At 40.7% G+C, this 25,156-nt stretch overlaps 1 protein-coding gene across 4 annotated transcripts in view; it reads right to left on the bottom strand.

Moving 5' to 3' along the window:
* Nucleotides 1-7,554: 7,554 nt before the first annotated feature.
* RUNX1T1 (RUNX1 partner transcriptional co-repressor 1) overlaps nt 7,555-25,156 on the bottom strand; it is a 134,190-nt gene continuing 116,588 nt past the window's right edge. For all 4 annotated transcript variants that reach the window (XM_044294087.1, XM_044294089.1, XM_044294090.1 and 1 more), the window contains exons 10-11: nt 22,477-22,667; nt 7,555-11,467 (exon numbers count right to left, since the gene is read on the bottom strand). In XM_044294087.1, coding sequence (XP_044150022.1) covers nt 11,192-11,467; nt 22,477-22,667 — 467 coding nt within the window. In that variant the 3' untranslated portion in view covers nt 7,555-11,191. The remainder of the gene's footprint in view (nt 11,468-22,476; nt 22,668-25,156) is intronic.

Raw genomic sequence — 25,156 nt, forward strand, 5'->3', positions numbered from 1 at the left:
ACACCCTGGGTATGCTGGGAGTTGAAGTCCTCTCCTCTTATACTTCCTTTTATAATGTACTCTGATATTACATAATAACGGCTTGGATATGCTGGGAGTTGTAGTCCCATCCTCTTATACATCCCCCTATAGTGTGCTCTGATATTAAATAATAATGGCTTACACATGCTGGGAGTTATAGTCCTCTCCTGTTATACCTCCTGCAGTAATATGCTCTGAATTAGGGCTGGGGCGATGGATAGGGGAGGGTATTCATCCTCCTAGGGCACCACTTTGCTACCCATAAAGGGGGGGGGGCACTCATGGCCGTCCAACTTCACAAGCCTCAGGCCGCTATCGATGCAACCTCCTGCGCTGGATCTCGCATGATGACATCATCATGTGAGACCCGGAGCAGGAGCGGTGATGTCATTGGGATCGCAAGCATCAGGACACAGCAACACAAGCCACAGATAAAACGGTGTTTTTTTTTTATACTAAATGTCCGCACTGCTGGGGGCACCAGGGATGGGGGGGAAGGAGATTATTATATATACCTGGCACAACTGGGGAGGAATGGAGGAGTATTATATACTGGCACTACGGGGTACATTATATATATACTGTCACTATGGGGGGGAGCATTATATATATTGGAGCTAGTGGGGAGCACTACAGGGGGACATTAGAGCCACTGGGAGCATTATGGTTATATTATTACTATTATGCCGATTTGCTGTTTGAGGAGACGGCGTGCGCTGTGCGCATGTGCCATCTCCCTTCTCTCTTCCTGCTCACCGCTGTATGCCTATGGGACAGCAGCAGTGAACAGCATGCGCCGTCTGCTCAAACAGCTGATCGGCGGGGGTGTCAGGTGTTGGACTTTTGACTGTGTTTTTAGCACATTATTACAAGATTTGGGGCCCCACTTTTGATTTTGCCCAGGGACACATTTTATCTAAAACCGGCCCTGGATCCATGGAGGACCCACTACACAATACTAGACAGGTGATTTTAATGTTATGGCTCATCAGTATATATTACATTGGGGCAGATGGTGCAAAACCAAATACTGTACTGGAAAAAAATAAAGGATTTCATATTCAGGGCAACATTCCTGGTATTTAAGAAGTTCTTTACAACAAAGTTCTTGTAAAGACATAATCAAAGTGATAGCAATATTTACAAATGAGCAGCAATTACAACTTGAGATGATGCTGATGATAGATATACATGTAATTTACTACTGATAACAACATACAGACGTGGACAAAATTGTTGGTACCCTTTGGTCAATGAAAGAAAAAGTCACAATGGTCACAGAAATAACTTTAATCTGACAAAAGTAATAATAAATTAAAATTCTATAAATGTTAACCAATGAAAGTCAGACATTGTTTTTCAACCATGCTTCAACAGAATTATGTAAAAAAATAAACTCATGAAACAGGCATGGACAAAAATGATGGTACCCCTAACTTAATATTTTGTTGCGCAACCTTTTGAGGCAATCACTGCAATCAAACGCTTCCTGTAACTGTCAATGAGACATCTGCACCTCTCAGCAGGTATTTTGGCCCACTCCTCATGAGCAAACTGCTCCAGTTGTGTCCGGTTTGAAGGGTGCCTTTTCCAGACTGCATGTTTCAGCTCCTTCCAAAGATGCTCAATAGGATTGAGGTCAGGGCTCATAGAAGGCCACTTTAGAATAGTCCAATTTTTTCCTCTTAGCCATTCTTGGGTGTTTTTAGCGGTGTGTTTTGGGTCATTGTCCTGTTGCAAGACCCATGACCTGCGACTGAGACCAAGCTTTCTGACACTGGCTAGTACATTTCTCTCTAGAATTCCTTGATAGTCTTGAGATTTCATTGTACCCTGCACAGATTCAAGACACCCTGTGCCAGACGCAGCAAAGCAGCCCCAGAACATAACAGAGCCTCCTCCATGTTTCACAGTAGGGACAGTGTTCTTTTCTTGATATGCTTCATTTTTTCGTCTGTGAACATACAGCTGATGTGCCTTGGCAAAAACTTCGATTTTTGTCTCATCTGTCCACAGGACATTCTCCCAGAAGCTTTGTGGCTTGTCAACATGTAGTTTGGCATATTCCAGTCTTGCTTTTTTATGATTCGTTTTCAACAATGGTGTCCTCCTTGGTCGTCTCCCATGTAGTCCACTTTGGCTCAAACAACGACGGATGGTGCGATCTGACACTGATGTTCCTTGAGCATGAAGTTCACCTTGAATCTCTTTAGAAGTCTTTCTAGGCTCTTTTGTTACCATTCGGATTATCCGTCTCTTAGATTTGTCATCAATTTTCCTCCTGCGGCCACGTCCAGGGAGGTTGGCTACAGTCCCATGGATCTTAAACTTATGAATAATATGTGCAACTGTACTCACAGGAACATCTAGTTGCTTGGAGATGGTCTTATAGCCTTTACCTTTAACATGCTTGTCTATAATTTTCTTTCTGATCTCTTGAGACAGCTCTTTCCTTTGCTTCCTCTGGTCCATGTCGAGTGTGGTACACACCATATCACCAAACAACACAGTGATTACCTGGAGCCATATATATAGGCCCAATGGCTGATTACAAGGTTGTAGACACCTGTGATGCTAATTAGTGGACACACCTTGAATTAACATGTCCCTTTGGTCACATTATGTTCTGTGTTTTCTAGGGGTACCATCATTTTTGTCCATGCCTGTTTCATGAGTTTATTTTTTTACATAATTCTGTTGAAGCATGGTTGAAAAACAATGTCTGACTTTCATTGGTTAACATTTATAGAATTTTAATTTATTATTACTTTTGTCAGATTAAAGTTATTTCTGTGACCATTGTGACTTTTTCTTTCATTGACCAAAGGGTACCAACAATTTTGTCCACGTCTGTAACTGATAACGACCATTTCATCCTAGAATGGAGACATTCTCTTACTTCTAAGCAGATGGCTGACATTGTGCACACAGCCGAATGCAAATTGTAATAGGAGAATCGCTCTCTGTGCAGTCAATGAGAAGTGCCCTCCTTTCTTGCTTGTGGGCCAATGAGAAGGCTGCAATATCTTTGTCCGAGCTTAGCCACATCCCTAGCAACCAATAGGAAAGTTGCCCACCCCCTTACATAACTAAACAAATATTGATCTGTTCCATTTAAAGGGGTTTTTCAAGACTTTTATACTGGTCATCAGTATCTGATTGATCGGTTTCTGACAACCCAGGGATCCTCGCCGATCAGCTGGAGAAGGCACCGGCACTTGCAGTAGCACCGCAGACTTCTCTCAGCTCACCAGGCACAGCGCCGTTCATTGAATAGAGGCTGTGCTTGGTATCGCAGCCCATTCATTTCAATGGGGCTGAGCTGTACTAGGCCATGTGACTGATGAACGTGATGTCTCATGGCCTAGGCTAAGCCGTGAGAAGGTCTTGGCACTACTTCGAGTGCCGGTGACTTATTAAACAGCTGATAGGTAGGGGGTCCCGGGTGTTGGACCCCCACGGATCAGATACTAATGACCTACCCTGAGCCTGTTCTACACAGCCTGTCAATCATCACTGAGAAGGAGGGGGGTGCTTATGCTTATAACTAGAAGTCTAATGTATCATTTGATCACTTGAATTAGCCAAACAGCACAATATATAGTCATTGTGCAACGGACTGCAGAGCTGCTCCTGTTCACGTCAATGGGAGCAGCACTGCAGTAAGCAGCTACCACGACACGATGGAAGGAGCTATGTGGCTGCAGGGCTGGAGGACCCTCCGGACAGCTGATCGGTGAAGTGTGGAGTATTGACCCCGGCCAATCAGATGCTGGTGGCCTATCATGAGTATGGCCATACTAGCATGAAATCCAGTGTGCATAATGGGTTACAGTCATTACTGCATGCTTGACAAAGGAGGCGAACCCCCGAAACATAGCAACTTGCTTGCTGGGTGCTGTATGCGCTGAATCCTGACTGTAACCCATTATGCACACTGGATGCTGGGTATGGACATTTATATGGAGAATGTGCTTGAACATGAAATATTAGATGAATGCACACATTTCCTGATTAAATACTGCAAATAAGAAATATGCGGTTTTGGTGCGTCTACTTGAATTGAATCTGAACTGATGTCAAATTTGGATATCAACAGATTCGCACTTTAAGAATTCGGTTGATGCTAAAAAGCCAATATGTCACATTTATATTAAAGCTATTGTGAGGAAAGGCCATCACTATAAAAGGAGTGGACAATACCTTTAAGGAATACTTACCTTTACCGTGTGTAGATGAAAAAAATAAAAAAAATCATTATATCCGGTCAAGTTGAGAACCAGTAGGATTGTTTTTAAGTTAAAGTCTAAAGCCTCATTCACGCATCCGTATCTGTGCTCAATTCCATGAAATGGCGGTCAGTGATGCCTCCGTGAAGATGTCCGTGATGGATCCGTGTATGGTCTGTGTGTCATCCATGTTCCACGGACATTGTGCAGCTGAAAAATAATTTTCAAAGCATCTCTTCCTAATGATCTGTGAAACACGGATGGCTTCCATGTTGCTTCCATGGATTTCATGGACCCGTAGACTATAATGGGTGTGATGGATATGGACGAAATAGAGCTTGCTTCCGTGCTAAAACCACAGGTCCACGGACCATGGTAAAACACTGATGTTTGAGTACACACATTAAAGTGCATGGGTACGTGTGCAGTCTGTGGAGAACACAAACAGCACACGTAAGTGGCACAGTGACGTGTGAATGAGGCTTAACCTAGATACACGTAATAGGTGTATAGATGAGTGAGTATCTTGAAATTTGTTTCTTGTCCGATTCTAATGAATCAGCCAGAAATTTTGATTCTACCCTAACTCATAGTGCTACAATTGGCCTGGAAATTTGAGGTATCATATTTTCTCTCTCTTGTCTTTCTCTCTTTTTATTTAAAGGGAATCTGTCACCTGCTTTTACTATTTTAAGCTGGCACCATCGCTATGTTGACTAAATTTTAGTACCTTATTTCCCGCAGTTTTCTTTTTACTTTATTTCGTTTTGTAGTTTTGATATAAAAGTGCTTTTTATGTTATGCTAATTAGGCTCCAAGGTGCCCAGAGGGGCGTTTTTTTCACTCTCCGGTGCCCAGTGACGCCCCCCTGCAGTGCCCAAGAACGCCTCCTGATCATCAAATAACCTCCCACAGCCCAGCAAACGGTTCCTCCCCCTCCCCACGTCATAGTCTACCTTATAGAAATGCCCCGTCCTTCTTCCTGTCTGCGGCCAGAAAACTCGCCCAGGCGCAGTACCGCCTGCGGCCTGCGCCTGCGCGATCATCAACCTCTTGAGGGAAACAGCCTCGAAACTCTCACTGGGCATGCGCCGAGCCCAGTGATGTGACCTGAGCACTGTTGCCCTCAGGACGTTGATGATCGCGCAGGCCGCAGGCGGTACTGCGCCTGCGCACGTTTTCTGGCCGCAGACAGGAAGAAGAATGGGGCATTTCTATAAGGTAGACTATGACGTGGGGAGGGGGAGGAACCGTTTGCCAGGCTGTGGGAGGTTACTTGATGATCAGGAGGCGTCACTGGGCACTGCAGGGGGGCGTCACTGGGCACCGGAGAGTGGAAAAAACGCCCCTCTGGGCACCTTGGACCCTAATTAGCATAACATAAAAAACTACTAAACAAAATAAAGTAAAAAGAAGACTGCAGGAAATAAGGTACTTTAGTCAACATAGCGATGGTGCCAGCTTAAAATGGTAAAAGCAGGTGACAGATTCCCTTTAATTTACTATTTTTTTTCTCTCTCTCTCTCCCTCCACTTTCAACCACTTTAGGACAAAGACAACAATAGTAAGAATGTCAAAATGAGACTAAGGCTACTTTCACACTTGCGTTTTGGCTTTCCGTTTGTGAGATCCGTTCAGGGCTCTCACAAGCGGTCCAAAACTGATCAGTTTTGCCCTAATGCATTCTGAATGGAAAAGGATCCGCTCAGAATGCATCAGTTTGCCTCCGTTCCGTCTCCATTCCACTCTGGAGGCGGACACCAAAATGCTGCCTGCAGCGTTTTGGTGTCCGTCTGACGAAACTGAGCCAAACGGATTCGTCCTGACACACAATGTAAGTCAATGGGGACGGATCCGTTTTCACTGACACAATCTGGCACAATGATTATAATATAAAAAGAAAATCAGGTGTACTGTACATGATGTGTTCAATAAAAACTGATAAAGTTTTTATTTAACACATCATGTACACCGGATTTTCTTTTTATATTATAATCACGTCCCTTCACTAATCATGGATAGTATATTGATTTTATATGGATATCTTTATTATAGACACTTTTATAAATCACGCAATGGAAGATGATGAATTGTGTCATGGATAAGATAAATTTGTACACTTTTATATTTGAAGATTTTGTTTATAACCATAAATTTTGGATCAATTATGCAATTAATTTTTTTTGATTGAGCTTGCTATATGTGTATTGCACTTTGCACATTGCATAGATGGCACTCATCTCTCTCTCCCTGCCCTGCCACAGAACCTCTCACGGGCCCCCCTACCGCACTGTTCCACTGTGCAGCCGAGCCAAATTACAGCTTGACAAAGGCTCCATTGAGTAGAGCTGAAACGTTGCTGCTAGATGGGTTAATAAACCATCCACTTTTTTTCACAGAAATTTTGGAGTGCTGGGTAAAAGCATGGTTGAAGGTGTTAACAAACACCCTGATTAAAAACACAGTGTCTGATTTATGCTTTTTAATATTAAATTTTTTTCCATAAATTGTCCCTTATTGGGGGCAGATGCCTGCTGATTTTTAAATACACATGATGTATCAGAAAAAAACTGGACTTTGTTCAGAACAAGCCATCCAAGAATTATGCCTTAACAGGGGAAGATGCCTGTCTATGTTTATAAACACAAAAGGTAGTATGGGAATAAACAGTGGCTTGTTCCAAACAATATTCTTATTTAAGTTCTTTGTATACTAGTTATAAAACTAGAAAAATTGGTCATAAAATTTGAAAAATTGGAACTGTTGTTTTTTTGGGGAAAAACATAGGTATAATAGGACATCCCCTGTGTACGACCAAAATGTACAGTACATTGCTCTTGCCCAACTTAAACATGATTATTGCAATACTCACTTACAAATAATAGAAAAATTGCAACTGGTTTTTGGGGCAAAACAACACAATCATAATAGGACATCCCTTGGGTGCAACCAATATATACACTGCTAAAAAGCATGATGTCTATCCTGATATAGTGTAGCTGTTCCAGTGCAGGGTGTTAGGTAGTGTGATAGGTTCTGCTGTCCATACATACATGCTGCAGACATAGTGCTGTGATGTCACAACAATACATAGTGCACCAATCAGTAATATGTACTCAGACCTGATAAAATGTGAAGTTGCATGTATTGCTCAAAATATATGTGCATTGTGTCCAGGGATCCTGAAACTGTCCTGCTGAGTATGGTATATTTGAGTCATGCTGCGCCTCATCAAGATATAGAAGGCACCTCACAGTTTTAGAATGACTGATCCAGATCATAATAAATGAACCAATGTAATAAGTCTTTTTTGATGTTTTTATTACACAGTAAAGAATACAACAATACCTGAATCATACTTTAAAGATTCACAGGTTGACAGACCATACATTACAGTCCAACTAAAGGAAAAGAATAAACAAGAACCCACAGTTCAGACATAGTAGACTTGAAAGCTCAAGATTATGCTGACAAAAGCATGATGTCTACCCTCCCCCCATTCACCCAGTGTTAGTCTACCATTAACTTGTGGTACATGTCTGAATTAAGTATTGCACAACAACTTTTTTTCACAATAACGTTGCAGAACCAAAAATAAAATAAAATAAAACCTTAATGATTTAGAAAAAAGTACTTTAAATCTGCATTTCAACAGTCTCCAATTTGATTTACTGTCCTCTAGAGAGTTCGGACAACATGGAGTCACCTTAGCCCACCCCACCCCAACTTTAAGTATTCCAGACTTAGGCATGCTTTGCATTAGTAAACCAGCCTTGTATTTTTAAATCCCCAAGACATGCACCTACACAAATTAAAGCTTAAAAAAAAGAAAAAGGAAATAAGAAAAAAAAAAACAAGACAATAGGCGGCCCTATCGTGTGACAGGGTTAAAGAGAAAGACCAGAAGGAAGAAATAGAGGGGCAAGAGTTAGCAAGAGGGTGCCCTAAGCCTATCAGCGACCACCATTTAGTTATATCCAATGAAGAGAACATTTTTTTTTTTACTTTTATTGTGTTATACCTACAAATTATACTCTCACATAGCCTGCATTTAAATGACAAGCAAAAAAGGAAAGTAATTTTTTTTCTTTTTATTAAGATAATGAGGTCTGCTTTGTTACCAAGAAGTGATATGGTTTGCAGCTGTATGAGCTTTGCTTTTGGTATCTGTTTTATGCCCATTTGGTTTGACTAGACCAGTTTTGATAGCTACTGGTCCAATATACATGCTGTCAGAGGTAGAGTGAAACTTTTTGCCACTGAGGAGACTGTAGCAAAATAGAAAGAAAGAAAAAAGAAGAAAGAAGAAGAGCTCAAAGTTAGGAGGAGGGAAGTAGTATCTGATGTCTCTCAGGGTGCCCTGAATTAAAGTAATGAGACGTACTGTCACAAACCCATATTTTACACAGAAAAAAACAGCTGTCATATAATTGAACAGCTTATATGGATTGACAGATGATATGATTTATGTAAATTACCAGAAATTTAGCAAATTGTCTTTTCCTTCCTACACTGATCGTACAAGAGCTCCAATAGAAAAGACTGTCCAGTGTCATACACAGACACTACTAATACACAGAGAAAGTCAATGGATCTGGCAGCACCATGGAAAGAAATCACCTGTTGAAAGTCCTGGTCATGTGCTTCATTACGTATATGTTTATCCTTTGGCTCCCAAAAGAATTGCAAGAATTGCCCTTGATTGAGGCACCTTTAGACCGATTCACAATGCAGTACAATCCAGAACAAACCAAAAATATGACAAACAACATAAATAAAGTCATTAAATAGTAGTGTAAAAGTACTGCATTATGGTATTCTACCACGCTATATAGGTACTTGACCTGTAACCTCTGACGTAAGTATTTAGTCTACATAACCCATTATTTGCAATACTCACATAAAGCACAGAACCAGGCCCTTAACAAGGGATAAATATATAGCAAAAAATAAAGCTACATGTCCCATGACTATGCAGGAGACATATTTCCCTCCAACGGGCATGCTCTCATGGGAGATATAGTACAGATGGGCTGATACATTGGACCCTCCTTGACTTAGGCTATTCTTATTTTCTTTTATATAATTTTATTGAACCCACACATCTGGTCTGGACACTGGACATTAGAAAAAAAAAGTTTAATGAATTCACACTGTACCTTACTGGACATGTTTAACCTGCTGATCTTTTGGAATATAGTATTGGTGCTTTAAGAAATTTTCATTTTGGTCCTTAAGATCAGTCTTTGGCTGACTTCCCTTTTATGTTTAATACTGTATGACCTGACATTCAGCAGTTAAAGCCGTCAATCTACACCTCAGCATTTGGAAATTTCATTATCATAGTTAAAATCAGAAATACATAGTCTTACAGCAATACACATGCACTGCCCTTTAACATTGATGTGATATTTTGTTTTTGTTTTTAATTTTTTTATTAAAAAGTTGCTATTTGTGAATCTTTAAAAAAAGGCAACATAAAAAAATGAGAAGATAAAACAAAAAAATCCACTATGGTTCTATGCTACTGATAGATCGAATGGTGAGGTGGACCTAGAATAGTCAAAAAGGAGTTTGCCAAAATAAAAAATAAAAATGCATGCCTAGGGAGTCATTGTGACAGTGCAAAAATACATTTATGTACATCCCTCCTACAAAAACACCAATAGGTTAGCATTCCGTGAAGCATGCTAGTTTTCAGAAAAAAATCTTAGAACAGAGTGAATTAGCAGCTCCCGTAAATAGCGTCATTAATTTTTTCCTTTCTTAAAGACAAAAAATGGGCTGTTTGTACTACTAGAGATTTATCACTTACATTTACAGATATAAAAGCAGCATAGAAAGAGAAGGGTTTCTCACCAGCTAAGAATAAAGAGGTTAAATGTGGGCATGATTAGAACTACGATGCATCTTCACATTTGTCCATCACATTTACAAGAAAAAACACCATTGGGGAACCTCACAGGACAGGAGTGTTTGAAACACCGAGAGAACTACTAGCTTTTAAGGTGAAACAGTATGGGATGAAAAATTATTTTCTGTTTAAAAGTGGGCTGGAGCTGAAGCCACACAGTATACATTTTTTTTAAATCTTTTTTGTCACTTTAAATTAAAAAAAAATATTAGAATAGACCCGATTGTCTCTGTGGAACCTTGCAAAAGAGATTGAGCATCGAAAAGTTTATTTTTGGGGCAAATGATTGGTGTCATGATTGCCAACTTAGTACTTAACTACTGGATGAGAACCATTCCATATCAAAGGAAAAAAGCTTTTACATGGTGGCATTTCATATATCCCACTGCAACTCATCTTTCATCGTGTTGACCTGGATAGTACTGTATTTATTTTGAAACAAAAAAAAAATGATGAACATCTGTGGTTGCTTCCAATCTGCTGCACATCTGTGAGTTTTTGTAGCGGGTCTTCAAAGTTCGTAACCCATGGACGCCATTCATCTTCTTGTTAAAATGTCTACTGCTGTATCCAACGCTTATGCCCTTGAGGGGCTCATCTTGATTTTTTTTTCCCCTTTTACAAAGAACAATGTGATTTTATTTTTCATATGAGCTTTTTTTTTTTTGCTCTCAACAGCAGTTAGCAATCTCTTGGTTTGCTGTTTGGTAAAGCATTTGTTAATGAGGTCATCTAGTTTTAAATCCCAGCTACTGTAAAATACCAGGGAGGAGGTCAAATCTAGCATTGTGTTATATTCTTTACGCTCTTTCAGTTTTCTAAAGAAAAAGATATCTTTGATTTCCATAAGAAGTCATTGTGACCCGTTACTGGCCTTCACACTACTACCGCAAGATAAAAGTAGTCCATTGTTATTGTAGCAATGAAATATGATACTTCATTTAAATCTTTGAACATCTGAGAATGAGGACTTGGTTTTCATTGAATCTGTAAAGTTTTCAAACAAATTTTTGTCTTTTTTTTTTTTTTAACGGGCAGCTGTCTCTATGGTGGACGGTGTGCCTGGAGTGGTCGATCGAGGAGTAGCTGCTGGTGGAGTGTCAATAGGGCTTCCTGCACCACTGTTGGGTGTAACAGAGGAGCTGACTGCTGGAGTCTCTCCTTGCTGTTGAGCTTGAAGAGTCTGTCCACAGATATGGTGATGTTTCTCCCAGTCTTTGTGCTGACAGAACGATCCGCAATACCGGGCAGTATTACAGCCACTGCAGGTTTCACTTGCCTTCCGTCCACAGTTCCAGCAGCTCTACAAAAAAAAAGGGGAAAAAAAGGAAAATTCTGTAAGAACATTTAATGGTTTAACTATGTTCATTGCTTCAAAGAGTAACATTAGACGAACTGTAAATTACAAGCACAGGTGGAAAAAGTACGAAATGTGTTCTGAACACATGGTGAGACATTTGTGCAAATCCACTGAATTTGCCTTATTATAGTGAAATTGCAAAATGCTATGTAAACAATCTGCTCCGGTTTTTCTGCAGCAGATGACAGAAGACGCTACCAGCAAAGACATGTTCTGACTTTCAAAAATTAATTTTTTTCCCCTCTTTTAAGCTACTTTCTTTTTCAAGTCTATAAAATGCTTTTGATATGTTACCATCTTTCCTTCATCTGCCAAACTTTACTTGAAAGTTTTCAAAGCTTTGATAAAAAAAGCCTTAAAATAAAAGGTGGAATGAGATTTGACGGTGCCATAAACAATGTATTTTGCTGAAAGGGACCAGCTCTGATTCTAGTCTCTTTGATTTCAATCAAAGGAACCTTTGGAAACCCAGATGGAAATACCAATAAACATACAAATAATATGTGAAAAACTTTCAATAATATATTTTATCTCATTTGTTGTATAACAGAAATGTTTAATATGGAAAAAAAATATTTTCTGCAGGAATCAATCTATATCCACAGCCACAATTATTATTTGTTCCTGTTAAGTTGGTCGTTCACAGTAAGGCAAGTTGCACACTAGTGTTACAATCTTCTTGCAGGCTGTCCCGGCAGAGGAACAGCCTTCCGGAGTTCATCATTATATCCGGCATAGCTGGATACTGCCTTTCCTTGATGGAGCCTATTGACTATAATTGGACCCGGCATGTATCTGGCCTATTTCTGGCATCAGTGCCAGGATTCAGCCGGACAAAAACCATTGCATGCTGTGCTAATGCCACAAAGAGGCCAGATCCCTCCGCCATATCCAGCTGTGCCAGAAACAATGAACTCCAGTGGGCTGTTCATCGGTCCAAACAGCCTGCCGGAATATTTTAACGCTAGTGTGCAACTAGCCCAAGAGGTCTCAATGGCAATTACGAGACATACGATCATAAAACTATCATTTAATTATATAACACCATGACAATCCATACCACTTTGCAGGTAACATACACCCAGAACAATATAGAATGTATATATGGACTATATTGATTTGGAAAGAGAACATTGGCCATACAGGCTTACAATCTATGAAGAATAATGGGTAGATAGTAGAGGTTGGGAAGTAAGTACGCAACTCTTTGCTTGTCCCTACACCCAGAACAATACAGAATGTACATATCATATGAACTATGTCTATTTGGAAAGAGAACCGTGGCCATACAGGCTTACAATCTAGGAGGAACAGGGTTTAGATAGTAGGTTGGGAAATGAATGGAAAACTTTGCTTTTCCCAAGGAGACAAGGATGGAAGAGCAGTTGAGAAAAACCTACAGTGGGCCAGATCATACCTTTATTGGAATAGGTAAGTTTTCAGTATCCACTGAAGGGTTGAATAATCATAAAGAACAAAAGATGGGGAAGAAGATGGGAGACATGAGAACAAAGTATGCAGCCACAGAGGTAAATCAAGTCTCTCTGGCTCCATACTCTATAGTGCTGTATGGCACTGATTTATGGGGTCATTCTTCCTTAGAATCAAGTATACAATATCCATAATACGGCTTCTCGTGGAGCATCTGACATTCTTTTTCTGTCTGATACATACAGGTACACAGCCTATATGGGAGTCATAGTACGCAGTGCTGCCATGCAGGTTGCACCTGGTGACTCATGTATGGAGATATTCCCTCCCTAGAAGTAATGCTTCTGTTCTAGCTATAACTCTATAGATACAGCATCTGATGGAACATTCCATCATACTGTACCTTTGTATGAAATTGAAGACATAAAGAGGTACTGTAGATGGCTCATATACTTATATGGCCTATTCTCTGTACAAAGGAGAACTGTAATATGGGTGTCTGCATCAGCCCTCATAATGAGCAAAAGACTGAGAAACTAAAGTGTTAAGATCAATATATCTATAGAAAGACTGTATAAAATTGCATATTAAAAACATCTATATCTGCCTTTATGAGACTATAGAAGGTACTGGAAAGTTTGCCATGTGGAAATATGGTATCTGTCCAATACTTACTGGCTCCATCAGATTAAAATCAGATGTGGCTCCATTCAAAAGCATAGAGTATACAGAATGAACCAGATAATTACAAATGCATGTGCTGGAACTTTTTTTTCTATTTCTAAAATTGTTCCCATCTTTTGAAAACACTTCAAAATATCCCAAGAAAAAAAAAAGTTTCCAAACACAGAAACAGATGTTTTTTTTTCCCCTTTGGTAGTTAAATGTTGAGGTTGTAGACTGGATGTCTGGCATCACCTGCTATTAATTCACTCCTTCTGGTTTCAGGTTTACATTGTCTAAACTTAGCCGAGTTCTGGAGATGTCAAAACCTATTACTGCACATAGCAAATGGGTGCAGGATATATTTACTTTTGCCATAGCATGCAAATTTTTCCCATATAGATTCAAAGCACGCAACAATGGGCTTTTTTACTAGACATTGTAATGAAACATCAAAATTATTTATTTGACTTGTTCAGTATTTCTGGGTCACTCCAAGTATGAAAAAATGTCTACTCAATTTGGTGCATGATCTCCTGATATTCATGAGCTCCCAATAGTCATGAGATCCCAGCTTTCCCCTTTCCCACCACTGGCTGACAGCTTTTGTCCACACAAAGTATACAAAGGAGGCTGACAATCATCCGTGGGAGGGTGGACGCAGCCATAGCTCGTAAATATTAGGACTCCAGCGCTTAGCCATCACTGGGGTTCTCATGAAAGATTTTAAGAAAACAACTGGGTCAAAAATAGTAAATGACCAATGTGTCATTCATGCCCTCAGTCACCTATTTATACAGCCCTCATGTAGGCAAGCATAAAACTTGTGACAGGTTCCCTTCAAATTACAATACGCACCCATAATCTATTATTCTTAATTTCTATTTTAGACTGGGATGAAATGGTTTTATTACAGCTGCATCACTCAGACCTCTTGTGATCTTAGTCAACCAAATACATCCACATGTGGTTCTTTGGTAGTCCATTTTCAGATAGTTGTAAGATCCAGACCTCCCCTGGCTCTAGAGTACAGTCCAATTTCAGATAGTAGCAAGACTAAGACCTCTCGTGGTTTTATTGAACAAAACAGTAGTTACCAACGCGAGATAAGTGAATTTCTCAAAATTTGATTTGGGTTCGTTTTGGAAAACTCAACCGTCCAATTTTATTTGGGTCCGAATAAATTCAACTTCAGTAGAAAGTAATCTGATTGCCTGGAAAAATCTCTCATTCTCCCCACACAAACCACACAAAATTCGCATTCAGTAGAATAAGATTTTTTTTTTGGTAATGTGGGTAAAATTTCCAAATTCATTCGCTCATCTCTATTAACGGGTTCCAGGTTGCTCAGCTGCATCGAAGGGGGTCTGATTCTTGAAGCTGCCAGTGCGGCTCTTTAACAGTATTACTCAGTCATTCCCATGCAACTTTAATGATAGAAGCATAGACTATGTGAATTTGTCAGTTTCTCATGTGCCACAACTCATTGGATATCACCATATCTTGAGCCATCTGTTGCCAAGTCTACTATGTTATCTTATTTTAAATATCATGATTCAAAAATGTCATAGAACGATAAACTCAGCTCTCTTCATCTGATATATTAGCAATTTACTTTTCTTCTACATATCTCTACAAAGATCCCAGAGGCTGCCCTCCTGGCATACAATGTAGAATATAGGTCAGTTCATACTTTGTGAGTGTTGGACACAGAGGGTCTGATATCGTGGCCTCCAGCATTGTATACTGCTAAAATCACCATATGATCTGCTGGAGGAAATGTTATATCCCAGCTACTGATCGCCAGTAATCTCTCATGCTTGCAAAGGAAGTCTATCAGGTCACAGGAATATGTTAGCTACCTTTGGAATAAGATGGTCACACACAGCTATAGAATTTCTAGACAGTCGAGTAGTCCATAGTTTCTGTGGTATCACCAGTATCCAAGGCTTACCATAACAGAACCAGATTTGGCCCTGCCAGTTCTTTTGGAGGTTTTGGCCATATATTGCCTCCACTTTCCTTATCTGCTGTCTCCTTCTCCTCCCCCCTCTCATGTAATATGTGTATATGTCTGATTAATCTCATTGTATGATATAGCTGCAATATAAAGCACTTTTCATCTATACAGTAAAAAAGCTGTAACGAGTTCTGACTACTCTTGCTTGTCACCTCTGCGCTCCTACATTGTCAGCCCATATTAAGGTGATTGCCCATTGTTCTAAAATACTACATTATTGGCAATAATAATGGATTATTACATGGATAACTCTGGTCTGCCTACAGTAATAAGATAGGAGCTCCACATCCCTCAGCCTGAAATAGATAAATCCAGGACTATATCTTGTCTTAGGTTGAAATTAACTATGACCTGGCTAATGAGGGTTTTATATCCTGGATCATAAAACAGGAAGCAGTACCTAATAATAATCAAATCCAATACATACACAGGACAACATTTTATTCAAGAGTAAAACTGATGAAATAATAGGAATAAAGTATAAAATAATTAAAGGTGAAATGTTTAAAGGGATTGTCCACTTTAAAAAAAAAGGAAGAGTACCATAATAGGCAATCAGTTGTCTAAAAACTTGGCAACAAGTGTACTATTCCCCTGCAGAGCCAACACAGGGGAAACATTGAATTACAAACTACTCCTTCAAATCAATGAGCTGCCCATGTAATACATGAATGTCCTGGGTCCTCCAGAGAGACAAGTAGAGATGAACGAATAGAAGCTGACAAAGTCAAATTTGTTTTCAGGAATTTCAGGAAAATTTTTATTCTGAACAAATGCAAATTTCCTCCCGCTTCGGGGTAACGAATCACAATTTTTCCTAACATGGCGGCTAGCCGGCTACAATGGCGGCTACACGTGTGAGGACATAGGGAAAGGAACTCTGGGAAGGCGGGATGGCCCATAATGCCATGCATGCAGCCAATCAGCAGCCAGCCGGCCCGGTGATGTCACAACCCTATAAATATGGCGGCCATCTTAGAGTCTGCCATTCACTATCATACTTTGTTCAGGGACAGACGTGTATGCAAGCGCTAGGGAGAGTGAAAGCAAAACGAAAGGAAAGAAGCGATTTACTAGTGCAGGGAAAGGATAGTGAGAGGAATAATTTCACAGGCAGGGAGAGACGTGTGCAGATGGTAGGGAGAGTCATAGGAAAATCCACATTGTGAAAAAAAGCGATTTACTAGTGCAGGGAAACATTACTTGGGGATCCAGATAGTCTTATAATATAGCTCTGTCATTCCAGCAATTAGTTATTGGGGTGGAAGTGCTATGTTGAAAAGCCTTTAGTGGCTTTTATCTGTGGAAAAAGATAAATACGGGGTATATACGCAGGTCACTTTTGCTGTTAACTGCGCTGATATAATTTAGTAGCCTATTTCAATACATTACGAGAAATATTTACGCAGGTCACTTTTGTTGTTATTTGCGCTAAAAGCGTTTATTGCCATATTTATAGAGAAAAAAGAGAAAAATAGACTAATTTCATATTTGCTGTTATTTGCGCTAAAAGCGTTTCTTGTCATATTTCACACCCATACATTTGGTGCTATTTGTGCTAAAAGCGTTTATTGTCATATTTCTAGAGAATAAGAGAAAAATATTCACAGTTCACTTGCCAGCCAATTTCAAATCCTTTAGTTGCCCATCTCAGTAAAAAAAAATATAAATATATTTGGCGCTTTTAGGGGTGTTTTAATTTGCTTTTAATTTATTTACTTCAGCTAAAAGTATGTCAGACAGAGAAGTGCCAGGCCCTGCACAGGGAAGTGTCAGAGGAGCAAATTATTCTGGCGCAGGTGGCAGCAGAGTAAAGGGGTGTGGCAGCACAGGTTTCTTCCCGAGGCCTCAGGCCACATGTCAGCTACCGGTCGTGTCTTGACCAGCAACCCAGCGGTCCTTGATTGGTTGACTGGATCTTCGACATCGCAATTGACTGCAGCACCAGCAGCCTGAGTCTAGAGTCGCTGATGAGCATCTTTCTTCACCCGCATAGTGAAGAAACTACTCACCAGCAGCAGCAGCAGGTAGACCTGGAGCAGGACCTGAACCAGCAGGTGGTGGCATACTTTGACAGCACCCTGCCGGCCGTCATAGAAGAGCCACTGGACTACTGGGCAGCCAAACTGGATTTATGGCTGTAACTGTCCAAGTTTGCCCTGGAAAAGCTGTCCTGCCTGACCAGTAGTGTGGCATCAGAGCGGGCCATAGTTACCCCAAGAAGAACTTGCCTGTCCACCCAAAATGTGTAGAGACTTACTTTTGTCAAGATGAATCAGGCGTGGATCAGCTAGGATTTCCACCCACCAATGTCTGATGCATCAGATTAGATCATCCATCTCCACCCTATGTTACTGTGCCACTCTGTGGAATCATGCTACTGCTGTTGTTATTGCTGCCATGTCCACACTATGTCATCATGCAGCTTTCTGGTATCATGCTGTTGCCAACTCCACACTATGTCACCTTGCCACTTTGTGGCTTCGTGATGCTGCCATGTCCACACTATGTCACCTTGCCACTCTGTGGTATCGTGTTGCGGCTGTTGCTGCCATCTCCACACAATGTCACCTTGCCATTCTGTCGCCTCCTGATGCTGCCATCTCCACAGTATGTCACCGTACCACTCTGTGGCCTAATCATACTGCTTCTGTCACCTCCACACTTTGTCATTGTGTCACTCTGTGGCCTCCTGATGCTGCCGCCACCTCCAGACCCTGTCATTGTGCCACTTGGTGGTCTCCTCATGCTGCTTCCACCTCACCACTATGTCATAGGGCCACTCTGTGGACTTCTCATGCTGTTATCACCCACCCCAATCTCTAACGGGGTTGCTATTGTCCTTGTTTCGCCTTCTGGAAATCACCATTTATTTTACCTTTCTTCTGATCGGTCAGAAGGAAGGAAAAATGAGACACACAACGGATCCTGTCTGTGTAGCAGCTGTAAGGCCTGTATGGTCTCATCAGAATTGGCTTATGATTTGGTAGCCAAAAGCAGGACTGGGTACAAAACACAGAAGACATGCCAATATTCCATTCACGTGTCCTCCCTGTTTTAGATCCACTCCTGTTTTTTTGGGCATTAGCAATACTGATGGATTATTGAGCAAATGCCTACCGCGTGAAGGCGGATGCTCCACAGACAGGATCCGTTTTTTGTTCTGAAGGATCAGAGGAAGGGCAAAATAATCAGTGACGTCAACACAAACTTACTGCTGACACCCTCTCCAATCTGTCGGGGGGGGGGGGGGCTCTAATTGAACAAGCGTTTAATAGCACAGGTTATGTAGACATCTATGTGAAATCAGCTGATGACCGTGTAAAAGGAGTGCACTTCTTCTTGGCGCTCACATCGACCAGTAAGGCTGAGTTTATGCTTGAGTTATTTGGTCGGTTTTGGCCCCGTGACTGCCAAAATAAGTGAAGTGTGCAGTGATTCTAATAGCGATGCCTGTTATCTGAATGTCATACTGACTCACAGTATTGTTTCACTACCCCAGCAGACTCCCTATGCGTGTTACTGCAAGGCACAGTGTTCTACACCCATATAAAGGCTCTATGCAGCCCGGAAATAGACGCTTTTTTATCATGATTTGTTGCAAATATATTCAAATCAAAGCAAATTTTTTCGGAAAATTCGGCGAACTGGCTGAATCGAATTTTGGAGAAATTCGCTCATCTCTAGAGACAAGCAGACGCTTTTTACCTACTCTTTATTTTAACTTAAAAATAATTATCCTTAATGGGAAACGTCTCCTTTAACTCAGTATTTCTTACTAGAGAAGTTGATAATGGGTTTTCTAAACTAGATAACCCCTTTAATAGATAAATATGAAATCTTACGATAAATCAGCCCTTTGCCTGATAAAAGATTTAAAGGGGTTGTCTCAGTTCAGAAAATGGTGTTCATCATGTAGAAATGGTGTTCATCATGTAGAAAAAGTTAATACAAGGCACTTACTAATGTATTGTGATTGTCCATATTGCCTCCTTTACTGGCTGGATTTATTTTTCCATCGCATTATACACTGCTCGTTTCAATGGTTACGACCACCCTGTAATCCATCAGCGGTGGCCGTACTTGCACACTATAGGAAAATACATAGCCTAGGTGCACTCCCACAGTCCTGGCCACCAGAGAGGCCAGGGGTCTTTCCTGTAGTGTGCAAGCACGACCACCAATGATGGATTGCAGGATGGTCATAACCATGGAAATGAGCAGTGTATAATGTGATGGAAAAATGAATCCAGCCAGAAAAGGAGGCAACATGGACAATCACAATACATTAGTAAGTGCCTTGTATTAACTTCCTAATAAATGCTATTTGCTAAAGTGAGACAACCCCTTTGAGTGCCATAAGAGAAAAATAGATATGAAATAGATAGATAGATGGACAGAGATGATAGATAGATAGATAGATAGATAGATAGATAGATAGATAGATAGGATGTAGATAGATAGATATGGAATTGACCACAATACAGAACACTACATACAGATACCCACCTCAGCATTGTAAACAGACGGGCACACATACGTTTACTCTCATACATTCCCTTTAAGACACGTAATTGTAGAAGGAAAGCATGCCACAGTTACAGAACAAAGCTCCGATTGAATGTGTACAAATATGTTCATCAATATCTGACTTGTTAACATGAAGATGCCAAGCCAATTATGGGCCGGCCTCATTTGATTCCTGCATGGAGTAGCTTGCTTCCCTTCCTGAGAAACTTTCAGATGTTGCAAATCAATTTCTTTTGTCTTCGGGAACTCATCTGCTATGCATTAAAATGAAACTCTGGGCATCTACTGATCCCACAAGGGTCTTTCATCCTCAAAGACGTCTGCAACAAATTAAATTCTAGCTTTGCCTATTAAGGCACAGTTACACGTTGAATCTGGAGCTTAGTGCCAGGTTTTTGTTTTCGCATAGTTTTGTAATTGGAGGTTTTCAACCTATAGCTTTATATTCATTGAATAAAAGATAAGTGAATAATAGATAAGGTTTACTGGAATAATGTGAGATAGCTGATGTCAATGTGATAGGAGTCACCCCCTGTATCAGACAGGAGCATCACTACTGCTGCTATGTACTTACCTCACTTCTATCTGCCTGTCTAGCTCAAGTCTATCTATTTACCTAACTTCTATCTGTCTATCTATCTATCTCTAATCAATCTATTTACCTAATGTTTACCTATCTATCTATCTAGATCTTGCCATCAACTAAGACAAATCATTCTATCCAACTATTTACCGAATTTCTATCAGTCTGTCTATCACATATCTATCTATCTATCTATCTATCTATCTATCTATCTATCTATCTATCTATCAAAACAAAAAGGCAGCAGCAGTCACAAGAAGTGCGTGTGCAATCCCACCAGGCTGTAGGTTGTTGAGCCTATGTATGTAGAGGTACAAGATGAGGCAGCACTCTGTTGTTCGTGAAAAGGTGGTGGACCCGTTTTTATTTACCCAAACCACAACGTTTCAGCCCAACACATTGAGGCCTTTCTTAAGCTCTATCTCACATCTATCTATTTATCTATCTATCTCATATCCATCTATTCTCCTAACTTCTATTAATCTATATATCTATCTCAAATCAATATATCTATTCACCTATCTACCTATCTATCTCAAATAAACCTACTTAAGGGCAGCTCAGTGGTTAGCACCAGTGATGGCCAGTTTGCATTGTTCCCCCGCGAACACATGCGGGCTGCCATCTTTTCTCACAAGTCCGGCGAGGTACAGGTAAGTCCGGTCTGAAATCAAATGCGGTAACCGGGAGCAGGCAGTTCCGAGAACAGCCACCGGGGGCCTTCATCGGGCTGTTCTTGGAACTGCCTGCTCCCGCTGACCACATTTGTTTCAGACCGGCTCACGCACAGGCACAGGTAAGGGCTTACCTGTGCCCCGCCGGACTTGTGAGAAAATATGGCAGCCCGCATATGTTCGCGGGCGAACAATGCGAACTGGCCATCACTGGTTAGCACTGGTGCCTTGCAGCGCTGGAGTTGTAGTTTTGAATCTGACCAAGGACAACTTCTGCATGGAGTTTGTATGTTCTCCCCGCGTTTGTGTGGGATTTCTCTGGGTTCTCTGGTTTCCTCCCACACTCCAAAGATATACTGATAGGGAACTTAGACTGTGAGCCCCACTAGGAGTGGGTTAAATTCCTGTAAAGTGTGGAATATGTTGGTGGTATATAAATAATAAATACAATAAATCTGTTTACCTAATTCCTTTCTAATTTCTATCAATCTGTCTATATATCTATCAATGTCATAACAATTTATCTATGGTCCAGGGTCCCTTATAACCAAAACTGGAAGGAGATTTGCTTGATCTATCTATCTATCTATCTATCTATCTATCTTTATCTCATATCTATCTACCTAGTTTAAAACAAGTTATGCTGCACTGGATCAGCTTTGAAAGTAGACCATACAATAATCTGGAAAATATATTTTTGGGGGGAATCTGTGTTTAAAATGCAAACTTGAAGTGGCACTGCACTTTCAGTGAACTTTTGATATGTCATAGGGGCATATAAAAAGGTTAGATCAGTGGGGGTCTCAGCGCTGAGACCACCACCGATCTCTAGAACAGCATGTTCATGTACATGTTCTCCTGGCTGCATGAGACAGGTCCTCAGACTTTCTGTTGAGTCTGTCCTGCTTCCTGTCCCGCAGCGAGAGATCAGTGGGGGTCTCAGGCCCCAACCAATCTAAACTTTTGATATGTACCTGTAACATAGCAAAAGTTTACTGAAAGTCCACACAGGTCACATGATGCTTGGGTTGTCGTTCTGTCTTTGTCTTACCTCGTTTGAGTCTTCTTGCTGGTTAATGATGGACAGGGCGTCCTCCGCAGCTTGCCTCTTTGCTTCTGCAACCGTCCTTTCCATTTTTGCTCTCTCTGTGGTAATCATCTCATGTGCTTTTCTTTCTGCCTCCGACACTGCTTTCTGCAGTTCTGTCATTGCTTGCCTTTTCACCTCGTTTACAGCTTCTTCTGTAAGACAAATGGAATATTTTCTGTAAATCCATGTTCTGCCGAGGTCCACCAAGAAGGGCGGAACTACCCACGTATAAGAAACACAAGTACCTGATTCCTCAAAAGGGACATGTATAGGGGCGGACTGGGAACTTAAAGCAGCCCTGGAAAAATTACTAAAAATGGCCCCGTTTTGTAGTCAGATCCAAATTTTTGGAAGGCAAGGCCAGCAGTACCATATTTAGGCACATTATACCACCCCAACAGAGTCAGATACCACAGTCCATGCAAAAACAAAATATAATCCCCAAAAACTTCCATTGGCCGGCCATGAGGAGGGCCCAGGCTGCCCCCTGGGCATCGGCCCACCGGGAAATTTCCCTGTAAGGTCTAAGGCCAATCTGCCCCTGGACTATGTTAACAAAAAGTGATTTCTGACCTTGGGAACTACCAGAATTTTACCATAATCCATCTTTACTAAAATAAACTGTACACATACTGCAGGGTTCATTAAACTATAACCTGTGCACCTAGGATGCAGGCGACTTATATACCCACAACATGTACTGTATGCAGTCCATCAATTCAGTGCAGTCATAGGGACATGGTTGAAAAAAGACAAATATCCATCATCTTCAACCAGACACATCAAAGCAAGTAAAATAGAATAAACCACATCCTTTTACTGGTGAAAAGATATAAAATCTATTTATTTAATCTGATTAAATTTTTTCTTGCATATTATATTCTAAGGGCTGTATTACACCGGCAGATTGTCTGCCAGATCGAATGAGTCTTCATAGTAACGTTCTTGAGCGAAGATCTGGCAGTGTAATTCTGCTGCCGATTACCCGATGAATGAGCAAATGCTTGTTCATCAGGCAATCCAGATTTTTATGCTGGTGGCAGATGGTGCTGTCTAATCACGATCTGCTGCCGGCAAACAACTAGTCAGTATGGGGACAAGCAATGGTATAATGATCGCTCCTCCCCATACTGTGGAGGAGATTGATGCATGTAATAGCAGCGGTCTCCTCTGCTGACGAGTAGGCGATTGCCAGGAAGAAACGCCTCCCTCCCGACAAGCGTCTGCTTAATCTTTTAATGTAATACAGCCCGTAGACTGTGTTCACATCAGGTTTTAATATCCGCTTTGCAGATCTGTTTGACAGATAACCAGAAAAAGTATGCAAATGTAAGCCGATGGAAGGGCACCCACTTTACACTTCACTGTTAAAAAAAGAAACTTATCCATCACTGCCTTTTTTTTGTTTTGGCCACAAAAGCATGGTAGACTTTGCTTTGGTATCCGCCAAAACATTTTTTTAACATTGAAATCAATGTAAAATGCCTTTCCCTTGGCACCTGTTTGCGTATGTCTTCTGGGCATCTGTTAAACAAATCTGGTAAGCGGATGATAGAAATGTGATTTGAATCCAGTAGAGTTTCTTTACATGATAATGGAGGCAGCCATGTTGCCTGAGGTGTTGAAACAGCAATTAGAGATTTGCTTTACAGCAGACACCTGAATATCAGAAAAGATGTATAGTAAGTGAAGAGGTCAATATACAGGAATTAGGAGGAGGTTATGTATGATTCTTATGTACTATGATTCTGTGCTATCTGCCTCCAGCTTTCATTGTGATCTTGTGTATGATGATAATGAGATGACTGCTGCAAAGTGATCTCTACAGAACGGGAAGTGTCAGCCTACTGTGAAGTTCAGTAATCAGGGTGAAAACATCAGGATTTCAGGAACTTTTTCATATAAACAATGACATGGAATTGTATTTTTATACAATTTAATTTATTTATTTTCTGACAATAGAATCTATTTGAGGACCAATAGCCATGGGATTATTGTTTTCAATTTTTGGCTAAGCTTAGTAGGAAACAAGCATGACATACATAAATGGCAGCACAACTTATATAACACTATGATTTATACTGTATGAACAAAATACTGTATACTATATATATATCTATATTTATAGTCCAGAAAATGAACGGCACTCCAGTAGGTCATGAACAAATAACTCCTTTATTCACCCGTGCGGTACCGCATGGGTGAATAATGGAGTTATTTGTTCATGACCTACTGGAGTGCCGTTCATTTTCAGGGCTATTTATTGGGGTGAGAAGCCTATTCCCTCAAGAACGTGCACACAACCTTTCACTTTTTGCCAGTGCTGCCATTTTTATCTGATATATATAAATACACTGGTATATGTAGAATTTGGATTAACATAATGTGCTTTGATCCTTTCATATGAAAAAACACATCGATTCGAATTTCAGGATAAATTCGATTAACCCACGAAGTCGAATTTCTTCATGATTCTCAATAGCAAATCAATTTAGATTTAACCTGAAATAGTGGGCGGTGACGTATGACGTCAACCTGCCGGCTAGCGTGATGACGTAATCTCGGACCACACAAGATTTCGCGCCAGACCGTCAAGCAAGATGACAGCGGCTGGCCCATCACGAGCAAATGGATCAGGTAA

The sequence above is a fragment of the Bufo gargarizans genome, chromosome 5 (genome assembly GCF_014858855.1).
Source record: "Bufo gargarizans isolate SCDJY-AF-19 chromosome 5, ASM1485885v1, whole genome shotgun sequence".
In the NCBI taxonomy this organism is placed as follows: domain Eukaryota; kingdom Metazoa; phylum Chordata; class Amphibia; order Anura; family Bufonidae; genus Bufo; species Bufo gargarizans.